Raw genomic sequence first — 13,011 nt, 5'->3', positions numbered from 1 at the left:
ACCTTCCTGCTTGCTTTCTTTGCCAGGGATAGTTCCCCTTCATGCCAGCTGTCCTGACAGATTTAATAGACCCCCCCCCCCCCCCCCCCGCCCATTCTCAGAATGGTGTCCTTTTAACACTAAGCCAGTCATCCCAGCTTTAGGCACATCAAGGTCACCTTGCTGAAGGCGAGACTGCCATCCTGTCCCCTGCCTTGAAAGTGCGCAGTTCAGAGATCAAGTCATCAACGCGAACAACAGGCTGGATCCGGGGGGCCGGCGGCAGACCCCAGAGAGGAAGTCCTCCCGACCGAGCTTATGTTTCTGCTGCCACAGAGTAACATGCTTTGGATAGTAAGTAGGCTGAGGGGAGGGCATTTCTGGGCACCCCTTGGTCCTTTTGCAAAAACCCGGGGATAATTAGGATGTAACTCCAGTAGTCCGTAGGCTCCCCTTATCCACGTTCTCGCTTTCTGCGTTTTCAGTTACTCGCGGTCAGCTAGTAGCCTGGGAGCAGGCGGTCCTCCTCCTGAGGCTACCAGCAGGGTCAAGCTGCGCCAGTCACCTCACTTCATCTCAGCCTGGGGGCCAGACCTCACCTCCCATCATCACAAGAGTATAGGAAGTAGGATATTTTGAGAGAGCCCACCGTCACGTAACTCTTAATTACAGTATATTGTTGTAACTGTTCTACTTTCTTGGTGTTAACCTCTTACCATGCCTTTCTATTGAACCTCTGTCACAGGTGTGGACGTACAGGGAGAAAGAGTGTGAAGAGGGTTCGGTATTATCCAGGATCTCAGGCATCCACGGGGAGGGGGTGTCTCGGGACAGATCCCCTGCAGGTGGGGGCTACTGTTGAGTCCAACAGTTGTGGGGGACCTGCTCCAGAACAGAGGGATGGGGTTAAGTCAGACACCCATGTCCTGGTTAGCCTGGGACAGGCCCACGGCCTGCCTGTTGTCCTGGTGTGGATACTAACAGGATTGCTTTTTACTCTCAAGTGGCTCAGAATATGATAAACGGAGTCATTCCATGATTAAGCCATAAGGAGAGAGTTTAGTGTTAAGATCAACTCATTTTCTTTTGGCTTAAGAGGAAACAAAGTCCTAGGCAAGGTCTTACCAGTTTCTGACCTAACACACAGCCCACTGCACTGTGGATATTAACATGCTTCCTCAAACAACTACCTTTCGGTGAGGCCGATGCCTCCCTGATCCTCAGACCCTGCAGTTGAAGGGTCTGCGCTTCCCATGGGCGAGGAGGTCTGAGCAATATGACAGGGCAGCTGTCACGGAGACTGGGCAGGATGGCGGGCTTTCTCATCCCAGCCAGCCCTGAGCCCCATCAAAGGTGGCACACGATGACGGAAGTCCCTGTGTGGACAGAGACAGGTTTCCGGTTTTATAAAATCAGAAAGCCTATCTGCTAATAGTAAGCAACAGGTTTGCTTTTTTTTTTTTCCCCCTGAGTGGAAAAGAACCGTTTGCCTCTGCTGTTGTTCATTTTTCGTTAAGTCCACATACATGGGTTTTCTCAACCAGGTCTTCATCAAGTACTTCGGACATGCCCAGCCTACAGTGAAGTAGCCCTTTATAGAAAAAGGGCAAAAAGGGAAAGCAAGGCCAGGAGGGGCAGCAATGGAAAAAGCTGGCTCTGCGAGGGCCTCTGGCTTTGAAGGACCAAAGCAGCAGTGACCCCGAGGGCAGGGGTGATAGCCAAGAAAGGGGAGGGACTCGTGGAGAATGACGGCTCTTGCAATGCACCTCCGAGTTTATTCATGGTACAAAAGTATTTAATAAGTGCCACGCATCAGTACAGAAAGAGTCTACAGCTCACACTTTAAGACCAGAACAGCCAACCGAAGTTTATAAGTATAGTCTTATTTTTACTTAAAAAAAAAAGATATATATGGAAGGTACACATTGAGAATTGAAATACTATGTCTTGTCTTTCTAGAGATGTGACATCCATGTTTTCTGGTGATTTCTATGAAACACTGCTAAATCAAGGCATACATATGACTAGTGAAGCTGTTTGCGCTCTCCTACTCGTGCTGAGCCAACCCAGCGGAACACCGCCTTGGTAGGGAGATCTGGACAGGAAGGAACTGCAGAGTCCCAACTCCAACAGAAAACCTAACAAACTGATTTATACAGAAGGGGTTTTAGCAAACCTGTACGAACACTTAACATGCTGTAAGAAAGGGAGTCCTTTTAGCCTACTTCCAGCATAAGCACACACTCACTCACTGGTGCCCCGTAAACTAGGTACACCAACGTAGAAAGCATCTTTGCTTTCATAGCACTAATAGCTAAAAAGCACACAGTATATAATACTTTGATCTTTAAGTGGGTAATCATGGAAGCTCCAAGATTATAGCCACTAGGTTAGCCTGAGTATTCATCTATAAAAATAGTTATCTATAAATGCTTAAAAGAATTCTAGAAACAGACTACATCAGGACCAGCAGAAGACAGAGTGATGCAGGGACTGCCGACTGTAAGACAAGGAAGTGATTTTCACAGGTACCTTCAGGTAAGGGGCATCTCTCGGTTATTCCTACAGCCAGGACCAGCTGGGATGGGAGCTGCTGCAGAGGGCAGTGGTCTTGAGGAACAGCCTAGAGAAATGTTCCCACATGGGTAGAAACCCCTCTGAGGCTGCAGGACTGAAACTGATGCATACAGGAAGCTGTTAGCACACAAAAAGCCCGATGGACAGGCGGGGCCAAAGAGGGGTGGAGCTGGTGGGTTCTTCCAAATGCTGCTGACCTACCAACGTTTATGCTGGGGATGGGGTCCCCGGGGGGATGCTGGCCTCAGGCTTGCTCCAGAGGAGCCTGACTCAGGCCTGAGAGAGGGGTCTACTTGGGGAGGAGTGCTAGGATTACTGAACACAAGGTGCTTTAGGGGCTTAGGAGGGTCAGATGGACTGTCTTCTGACCCATCAATACTTAACGTCAGCAATGAGTTGTGGAACAGAGCCCGTCTTTCCAAGATGTATTCTGTCACATAGCCAAAGCCTCTTCCAGTCTATGGGGCTGGCGACGTCCAGGAAGATATCTCTGCCTGGTGGCAGGGCCTAGTGTCGCAGATCATTCTGGGAAGCTGGCATAGGGGATGATTTACACAATGAAGTCACCACTAAACCACTGCTTAAATCCAGTCCCCGGCCTTCTTTTTCCTGCATGAGAAAAAGAATCCCAAGCGGCAAGGAAGAGGGAAAAAACACGAGTCCTTTCCTAGCTCCAAACCCTGCCTATGGCACAGGGAGGGAGGGTGGAAGGGGGTTATTTTGCATTCTTGTTCAGCACTGGCCCGGTCACTCATAAAAAGTATACCTCTCTTCACTGAAAAATACCTCTTTTTCCTATTAAGAGTCTGCCTTATAAGAAAGGCAAGGCAGTTAGACCTGCTTTTTGCTTTTGTCCCTCTGATTATTTAGGGATTACTTTAAGAGGAACCTGGGTCCTGCCCAGAAGACAGCTGCTCACTCTGGACACCTTGCTAGCTGCCAGACTGATATTGGCCAGTCATGGGGAGAAACATGGCAGCTGGTCTACTAGGAACTATCTGGAACTATCTCAATGGTTCCATGTGGCTAATGACACAGGCAAGAGGGACTTACTGCTCTGTAGTCCAGAAACATTTCCTTAAAAGCCAGAAAATCTGTGAACGTGAGCAGCATGTCAAATATGTCACCAGCCACTTCATCTTTATGATGCCTGCAAAAGAAAAGGATGGCTGTTTCATGGAAGACTGGAACATTCTGTCCCTTCAAGATTCCATTTGCAGATTTTAAGGGCCTTCCCACCCAGGACCTAACCGCCAAGGGCTGTAAACCTTCATGATCAAGCAATGAAAAAAAAAAAAGGTCTTTTTTCAGAGTAAAGGAGAAAGGGAAAACAGGCAAAAATGCAGAGTCAAGTTCAACTCACTGCAAAGTTGTCGTGAAAGCTGCCATGTTAAATCCAGGAATCCGTTCCAGGAGCTGTTCTTCAATGTACTTTTCTACCAAAGAAATCTGTAAGAGTGGACAGGATCTTGGTTTTAGGAAAACAAGGCGGCTTTTCAGAAAGCCTGGCCTCCAGCATTCGCAAACATTTCCTGAGGGCCTATTTTATGTGCCAAGCTCCATGTTGAGCACAGGGGATACTAAAGAGAACCAAAATACAGCTCCTGTCCTCAGTGAGCATGTGCCCTGGCACACCACGGGAGAGAGGCATCTGCAGGTAATTACCCTGTGACAAGATGAACGTGCTAATGTAGGTAGAGACCGTGAACAGCAGGGCTCCCACCCCCCACGGCAGGAAGTAAGGAACGAAGCGGGGCCTTTTTTCTTGGGGAGATGGAATCTGTGCAAAAAGAGCGTACAGGTGCCCCTGGTTGGTTAAGCGTCTGACTTCGGCTCAGGTCACGATCTCGCAGTTTGTCTTTGGACCCCGTGTCGGGCTCTGTTCTGACAGCTCAGAGTCTGCTTGGGGTTCTGGGCCCTCCCTCCCTCAAAAATAAACATTTAAAAAAATGTTTAAAAAGGAATATATAAAGAAGCATACTATTGGAGGTAATCACAGGTTCCTCATTGTAAGCTGAGGCTTGACTTGGGGAAACCATCAGGTATGCCATGCTTCTAAGGTTAAGAAAGTTCTCGAGGCTCAAACCTCTTCTCAGATGAGACTTAGAGTTCTAGGAGGCTACTGGAGGCCTCAGCACAATGGGAAGGCCCAAGGGTCCAGAGTTGAAACTCCTGGGGATCTAGCCTTGGTTTTTGCTTCTACCTAACAGTCATGTGCACCTGATTACACAGTAGAAAAAAAAAAAAAACAAAAACAAACGCAGATGTCACTTGAACAGTAAGTGTTTGAACTACACGGTTCCACTTATTTGTATTGATAAGTACAGCACAATACCATAAATATGTTCTCTTCTTTATGATTTTAGTAACATTTTCCTTAGCTCCCTTTATTGTAAGGATACAGTAGTACAGAGTATCTATATAAAATACGTGTTTATCCACTATCTCCATTATCGGTAAGGCTTCCAGTCAACAATAGGCTATTAGTAGTTATGTTTTTCAGGAGTCAAAGGTTATACACAGGTTTTGTTTTTTTTAATTTTTTTTGTTTGTAACGTTTATTCATTTTTGAGAGACTAAGAGAGAGTGTGAGCGGGGTAGGGGCAGAGAGAAAAGGAGACAGAATCCAAAGCAGGCTCCAGGCTCTGAGCTGTCAGCACACAGACTGACGCAGGGCTCAAACCTGTTAACTGTGAGATCATGACCTGAGCTGAAGTCAGATGCTTAACTGACTGAGCCACCCAGGGGCCCTTATACGTGGATTTTCAATTGTGCAGGTGTGGGCACCTCTAGTCCCCATGTTGTTTAACTGTATTGTGTGCAAGTCAAAAGGTCAATATATTGTATATGAATACAATATACATATGGTACGCTATATACACATATATATACATACACACAGAGTATATGAATGCAAGGTTTAGCGAACCCATATATTGTAACTGAAAACGGGATTTTGATCAAGCCAAGCATTTTCTAAAACAGAAGCTGGAGGAGCCCCTGGGTGGCTCAGTCAGTTAAGAATCCATTCTTGATTTTGGCTCAAGTCATGATCTCACAGTCGACAGTGTGGAGCCTGCTTGGGACTCCCTTTGTCCCTTCCCTGCTCACTCTCTCTCCTTCCCTCAAAAGAAAGAAATAAAAATAGGAGCTGGACAAAAATCATCAAACACCCTCAAGAACTGCAGAAGAAAGCAATGGGGGATTCTTTTTTTTTTTTTTAACATTTATTTATTTTTGAGACAGAGAGAGAGCATGAACAGGGGAGGGTCAGAAAAAGAGGGAGACACAGAATCTGAAACAGGCTCCAGGCTCTGAGCAGTCAGCACAGAGCCCGATGTGGGGCTCGAGCCCACGGACCGTGAGATCATGACCTGAGCCGAAGTTGGACGCTTAACCGACTGGGCCACCCAGGCACCCCAGCAATGGGAGATTCTAACTACAATTCCTGGCAGTTACTGGTGGCAACTTCTGAAGTCCTCCAAATGTCAACATCTTAAAAAACATTTTTAAATGTTCCTTATTTTTTTGAGAGAGAAAGAACACAAGCGAATGAGGGGCAGAGAGAGGGGGAGACACAGAATCCGAAGCAGGTGCTAGGCTCTGAGCTGTCAGTAAAAAGCCCCACGTGGGGCTCAAACCCACAAGCCGTGAGATCATGACCCGAGCGAAGTTGGACACTTAACTGACGGAGCCACCTAGGTGCCCGAAACGTCAACATATATGGATTCTGAATTCACATTTTAAAGAAATTCTAATCTCTGGGGAAAGAAATAGAAAATGACTTACATATTCATTAAAAATAGGTGTGTAGGTGAGTTTATTCTCTTCTGTGTCTTCAAACTCCTGGTAGTACTTGTCCATGAAATTCCTCTGTAATAACTGGAACTCGTCATCTGAACAACAGGAAAATTTTATTCTTTTCAACGGAGATTAAAAACCATTGATTTATAAATAGGCCAAATTCTATGTCAGCAGAACTGCTTCCTAATGGTCAGTCTCTAGGAGAGGGAAAGCTAACAGTGTTTTAGGGAAGTGTTCAATAGGACGCCGATGTTCAAGTAGCCCAGTCTTTTGATTAATAAATATTAATATTTTAAAAATAGTAATTTAAAATATTTAAATTTAAAAATATTTTCATAATTTAAAAATATTAATATTTTTAAAACCCAGTCTTTTTATTAATAAATATTAATATTTTAAAAATAGTGGTAAAATACCTAACATTAAATTCATTATTTTTTTGTTGCAAGCCCTTCTAACATGTCACATAAAGTTTAAGAAACATATCAAATGCAGTATGCTAAAAAACCAAGAGTCATAATATCACATTTTTCTAAGTCCTGTATTTAGTATTCCACATCAATGAGTCTTCGAGGAAAGGCAGGGGAGGTGAAGCCTTCTATTAAGAGTTTAGCTACATCCTTACTCTCATACCTCTGTGGTTCCTGATAGTTTGAAACACATTAAATATTTTATTTTACTATTTATCTTATTTACATCCAAAAGTTAGCATATAGAGCCATAATGATTTCCGAAGTAGATTCCAGTGATTCATCCCCTGTGTATAACACCCCGTTCTCATCCCAACAAGTGTCTTCCTTAACGCCCCTTACCCATTTAGCCCATCCCCCCACCCACAACCCCTCCAGCAACCCTCAGTTTGTTCTCTGTATTTAAGAGTCTCTTAGGGTTTGTCCCCCTCCCTGTTTTTATATTATTTTTGCTTCCCGTCTCTTATGTTCATCTGTTTTGTATCTTAAATTCCACATATGAGTGAAGTCACATGATATCTGTCTTTCTCTAACTTTGCTTTTAGCATAATACCCTCTAGGCCATCAATATAGTTGCAAATGGCAAGATTTCATTCTTTTTGATTGCCGAGTAATACTCCGTTGTCTCTATATACCACATCTTTATCCATTCAATCTGTCTATGGACATTTGGGCTCTTTCCATACTTTGGCTATTGTCGACAGTGCTGCTATAAACATTGGGGTGCATGTGTCCCTTTGAAGCAGCACACCTGTATCCCCTGGATAAATACCTAGTAGTGCAATTGCTGGGTCGTAGGGTAGTTCTATTTTTAACCTTTTGAGGAACCTCCACACTGTTTTCCAGAGTGGCTGTACCAGTTTGCATTCCCATGAATTCACTTTTTTTTGAGAGAGCACGGAGGTGGGGGAGGGGGGTGCAGAGGGAGAGAGAGAGAGCCCCAAGCAGGCTTCATGCCCAGTGGGGAGCCCCCGACTGTGAGACCATGTCCTGAGCTGAAATCAAGAGTCAGACCACCCAGGCGCCCCTAAGTGTGGTTTGGTGGCACTATGTACATTCCCATTGTTGTACAACCATTACCACCATCGTTGAGTCCATTTTAAACACACCCATACGGGGTGGCCTGGGAACTCCATCACATTCCTTTTCCACAACGGAATGAAACGGATCTCTTACTTGAATAGGATTTCAGCAGCTGTGGTGGGAACAGTGTAGTGATCAAGCACACGGGCTCTGATCCTAGCTCGGCCACGTCAATTGTGTGACCTTGGGCACATTTCTCAGTTTCTTTAAGCCCCGGTTTTGTCAACTAGAAAATGAGAATGATCCTAGTACCTATCGCATAGGATTGCCAGGTGGAATTCAGAGGAGGGTTGGTAGAAAGACTGGCTTATAGCAAACACCTGAACTTGAGAGAACAGGGAATTTTAACAAGTGCATACAATAATTACTTCTAAAAATAAAAGGAAAGCTTCACAAATGACCTAGACTTTAGGGTAAACACCCTGAGGTCAAAAAAGGCTCATTTTCCCATGGCATACAGGGTAAGCAAAGGACAAAAGAATTCAAGGTATTCCTCAGTATTCCCCAGAAATCTTCACCTCCACACAGGACAAGGGCTTAATGGTGAAACACCTGTATTTAGGCATTAAGGGCATGAACTTTCTTGGGACCTGAAGATGACAAACGTGTGGGTCAGTGATTTTCAGACTAAACTAGACTAAGAAACATCACTAGCACCACCACAGTAAAGGTTTCTTTTTCGCCTAATTCTCAGAAAACTCAGACAAAAATTTTCTGTTTCCCCTTCCCATACATTTGTCTTAAACCTCGGGTGCCTGTTACCGCTCGTTACTTAGCAGGTCTGTGCACACCAAAAAATGAATGCACGAATAGGAACTCAGAACCCAGGAAAATACAGAACCAGCGGAAGTATGGCATTTTATTTTCTTCACGGACACGCGCGCTATGATTATGGCACTATGCTGTGGTTTATGGCACAAAAATGTTAAAACTCAAAAACCAAAAAAAAAAAATGGAATTCCTCTTATTCTTTGAAATAAGTCGCTCCTGAAGTTTTGCCAAGAGGTCCGTAACGTCTAGGGCCCCACTACCTGGATAGCTGCCTTATAAGACCTGACTATGATTATTACTTGTTAAAACAAGAAGAACGTTTGCCTCTAAAACCACTTTATCTCACTTAACATGAGTCTGTGCTACATTAAAAATTATATGCAGCTTGCTGTTTTCTCTCAAAATTAACCCTCCAAGCTGCAAAGGTCTAAGAACTAAAGAGAGCACAGGTGAGACTGTGGTAAGGAAGCTTACCCATGATAATGTCCTCTAAATATCCAACCACAGCATCAAATTCTGCATCGGAGGCGGAAGAGCTGAAAAATATACCTGGATTAGGTGCTGTTTCAAATAATTCACTTTAAACAACTGTATTAGAGACACTTTCACACAGGTGCAAAAGAGAGCAGAAAAATGAACTTCCCATCACCCAACTTCAACAATTAAGAATGATTATTGTCTACTGTAGCAATTCCGAAGAAAACGTATTTTTGTGACATTAGGGTTCAAGGGCTCCATTTTCAGAAAACCTGTTATGACACAAAGAACTACAAAAGGGACATATAAAGGGAGCAAAGGCTCACATGGCACATCTTAAGGCTCCTCGTATTTATGTATTTCCTTCGGGTTTACTCACCGCATCTTCGCTATCACCCCCACCTATCGGCTTGTGAGCGTGAAACTGGCGCGAGCGAGATACTGGCCAGGGGACAACTGGATTGGAAGTCCCTGGAGGTGGAGGTGGTGGAGGGTCCTCTGACCCGTGGTGGGACCTTGGCAGCTCAAACCAGGGTCAAAGCCGGGGGAATTGTGATGGAGGCGTTGATCATCGCGAGACACTCGCCCCGCACTCCCGTCCTCAGGGCTTGAACCCGGAGGTCGCACAATCAACAGCGGGAACTAGGGAGGAGCCTTGGCGGTCCCTCACCCCCACTCCACCCCTCGAGGACACCCGTTCCCCAGGGCGGAAGCCGAGGCCTCCCCGGCCCGACGGCGTCACTCACAAGGACAGGGCGAAGCTCTCTTCCTCTAGGGCGTCCATCGCCGCCGCCGCCGCATCCACGCGCGGGGCGAGCAGGCCCGTCGGACTCTTATCCCGCCCGCGGCCCGGGCCCAGCCTGCGCTCCGCTCCTAAGAGCCCCAACCGGCATCTGGGAGGTCTCGCCGCCAACGCCGCGGCCGCTCACGGCCCAAAAGATTGGGCCCTGCGTGCGTGGCCCGTGCTTCAGGCTCACCGGCGGCAGCCTAGCGCCGGCTCGGCCCCACGCGGGGCCAGGCCTCTCCACGCGCGCCGCAGCCACCGTGAAGTACAGGCGTCAGTTACCCACAACCGCCGCGCCCCGCCTCCCGTCACCATGGCCACCACAACCCCATCCGCTGCCTCGTGGCTCCCAAGAGCCAATCACAGGCGCGCGCTGCTCGACGCCGGGGGCGGGGCAAAGATAGGGAGAGGAAGCCAGGAAAGGGATAGAGAGACGCGAGGGGAAGCTCCTTGGGCTTCAAGAGGCAAGCCTAGGGGTTACTGGGTGTTCTCTCGCGGTGTGGGGTTAAGTCTCACATCGCCCCCATTTTAAGGAGGAAGGAATCGAAGTTAAGAGCCTCAGTTTTCTCACTTGCAACTTGTCGGTAAATTACAGGATTTAAGAAGATTAAATAGTTTAAAGAGGGTTGTAAGAGCACTATGAACTGCAGACTTCTTGAGAACCAGTCCCTCAGCTTTTGAATCGGATAATGCAGACCTCTGGCCTGCCTGATTGCCAGATGCCTGTTGGGGCTCTCAAGATAGTTACTCCTTTTCATGGGAGGAAAGCCCCACTGCAAGAAGTAGACGTAACTTACATCATACAGTATTCTCTTTCTCTCTCTCTCTCTCTCTCTCTCTCTCTCTCTCTCTCTGTCACATACACACACACACACACACATCATAAACATTATCCGGCACTTATTAGTTTCTTGGCTAGTTGGGCAAGATAAAAGTTGACACTCACTTTGGACAACGCAACCAGAAATCGGATAACTTTCAGAAAAACTCCCCTCCCAAACTGCCAGATTTTGCAAAAGGATTCCCTAGAGCTGATTTCTCTTTATTGGATCACTAGGCATGGCTGTTCAGTTGCATTATACTTTTGGGCCAAATGTGTGTTACTTGTCTAGAGTGGTTTAAGGTCTGACTTAGGTTTGATCTGAGAGTCAGATGGCCAGCCTGAATGGACATTTTGAATGGACATAAAATAGATATCGGTGGGGTCTGGAACTAAAAATGGTTACCAAGACATAGTTGTATCCAGGGTGAGATCAGTTCTCAGAGATATATACTATCTATATATCTATATCTATACTATATATATATATATATATATATATATATATATATATAGTATAGATATATAGTATATATCTATCTATACTATAGATATATATATACATATAAATATATATATATCTATACTATAGATATAGATATATAGTATATATATATATATATATTCAGCACCAAGTAGAGGACAGGTATCTGTAAAGGTTTGCTGATTACCTGGACTGAGTTATGTTTAAGTCAAGTACCCATTTTGCAGCTCAAAGCAAACTCAGCAAATTTCCTCATGACCTATTTTCTCTATAAACTACTTATTTCTTCTGGACTAAATGAACTTGCCCACCCTTTTCTTACTTCTAAACCATATATGGAATCAGAGTAGATGAGAAAACTTTGTGATTTCATCTGTTGCTGGTTATTATCTACTGCTGTTACAAACCATCCGAAAATTGAGTAGCCGAAAACAATTATTGTGCCCACTAATCTTCAATTTGGGCAAGACTTGTTAGTGACAGCTAGTCTCTGTCCTACTTGTCATCAGTTGGGGCAGCTGGAATGGGGCTAGAGGAGCCTCTTCTGACATGCTCACTCACATGCCTGGCAAGTAACTGTTGACTCTTGTCTGGGGGCTCAGCTGTGGATGTTGGCCAGTGGCTGGTGGTTGGAGGGGAGGGGGTCCTCAGTTTCTTTCCATGTAGGTCTTCCCGGAGCTGCGTGGGTTTTCTCACACCATGGTTGCTGGGGCTAAGGGCAAATATATCAAGAGACAGGAAGTGGAAGCTACCAGTCACTTAAGGACTGGGAACTGGCACAGTATCACTTCCAATGAGTTCTATTGGTCAAACAGACACAGAATCCACCCAGGTTTTAGGGGAGGGGCATAAACTTCATTTGTAGATGAGAGGGCTATCAAAGAATTTGTGGCTATTTTTAATCCACTTCATCATGTCTGGCCTTAAGAACAAATGGGCATAAAGATAATAATAGGTACCCATATACTCAGGCATGTGCTAGTTACTGTGCTAAACATTTTTTAAAGTATTTATTTTGAGAGAGAGAGCATGCACGTGAGCGAAGAGGGGGAGAGAGAGAAAGAGAGAGATTGAGAATCCCAAGCAGGCTCTGCATTCTCAGTGTAGAGCCCGACTCAGGGCTCAATCCCATGAATCTTGAGATCATGCATGATCAGAGCTGAAATAAGAGTTGGAGGTTCAACCAACTGAACCACGCAGGCACCCCGTGCTAAAAATTTATAAATACATGGTCTCTTTTTGAAATACTTGAAACTCTAGGAGAAAACAACAACAATAACAACACCCCACAATTCCTGTGAAGTATTATAATCTTCATTTTAGAGATTAAGAAAGGCTAAGCGAAATTAGAGAAAGACAAGTATCACATGACTTCACTCATATGAGGACTTCAAGACACAGAACAGATGAACATAAGTGAAGGGAAACAAAAATAATATAAAAACAGGGAGGGGGACAAAACATAAGAGACTCTTAAATATGGAGAACAGAGGGTTAGTGGAGGGGTTGTGGGAGGGGGGATGGGCTAAATGGGTAAGGGGCATTAAGGAATCTACCCCTGAAATCATCGTTGCACTATATGCTAACTAACTTGGATGTAAATTAAAAAAAAGAAAGAAAGGCTAAACAAGCTGGAACTGGGTCCAAGCTCACACCCAAGGGCATGTTTTAACCATCATGCTATAAATAGCTCCAATTCCTGAGTTGTCAAATACTCCTGGAAATCAGAATGTGAAGTTTTTCTGCTGAAAACAGAAGTGGC

General features: G+C 45.2%; 1 protein-coding gene across 3 annotated transcripts; it reads right to left on the bottom strand.

Moving 5' to 3' along the window:
• Nucleotides 1-1,720: 1,720 nt before the first annotated feature.
• On the bottom strand, nt 1,721-10,239 carry LOC102960848 (ADP ribosylation factor like GTPase 2 binding protein). Of its 3 annotated transcripts, none has more exons than XM_042969736.1 (6): nt 9,908-10,239; nt 9,159-9,220; nt 6,346-6,452; nt 3,920-4,005; nt 3,610-3,706; nt 1,721-3,089 (listed from the first exon to the last, which is right to left on the bottom strand). In XM_042969736.1, exons 1-6 carry the CDS (start codon nt 9,943-9,945, stop codon nt 3,015-3,017), a joined length of 465 nt encoding a protein of 154 aa, XP_042825670.1. In that variant the 5' UTR covers nt 9,946-10,239; the 3' UTR covers nt 1,721-3,014. The 3 variants fall into 3 exon arrangements, with proteins under 3 accessions (XP_042825670.1, XP_042825669.1, XP_042825672.1); XM_042969735.1 differs by having other exon boundaries at nt 1,721-3,165; nt 9,908-10,236; XM_042969738.1 differs by lacking the exon at nt 9,908-10,239 and adding an exon at nt 9,541-9,679 and having other exon boundaries at nt 1,721-3,165.
• Between the last annotated feature and the right edge of the window lie 2,772 nt (nt 10,240-13,011).

Source organism: Panthera tigris, chromosome E2 (assembly GCF_018350195.1).
Source record: "Panthera tigris isolate Pti1 chromosome E2, P.tigris_Pti1_mat1.1, whole genome shotgun sequence".
NCBI lineage: Eukaryota > Metazoa > Chordata > Mammalia > Carnivora > Felidae > Panthera > Panthera tigris.
The sequence above is the reverse complement of the archived record's forward strand: the minus strand, read 5'-3'. Positions and strand labels throughout refer to the sequence as shown.

What these genes read in the sequence shown, in the direction of transcription:
- LOC102960848 (XM_042969735.1), bottom strand. Translation starts at nt 9,945, where the DNA reads ATGGACGCCCTAGAGGAAGAGAGCTTCGCCCTGTCCTT. An exon ending in CACCTATTTTTAATGAATAT is followed by an intron (nt 4,006 to 6,345) that starts GTAAGTCATTTT and finishes CCACTCTTACAG; the next exon opens with ATTTCTTTGGTAGAAAAGTA. An exon ending in TGTTTCTGGACTACAGAGCA is followed by an intron (nt 3,166 to 3,609) that starts GTAAGTCCCTCT and finishes TTTCTCATGCAG; the next exon opens with GAAAAAGAAGGCCGGGGACT.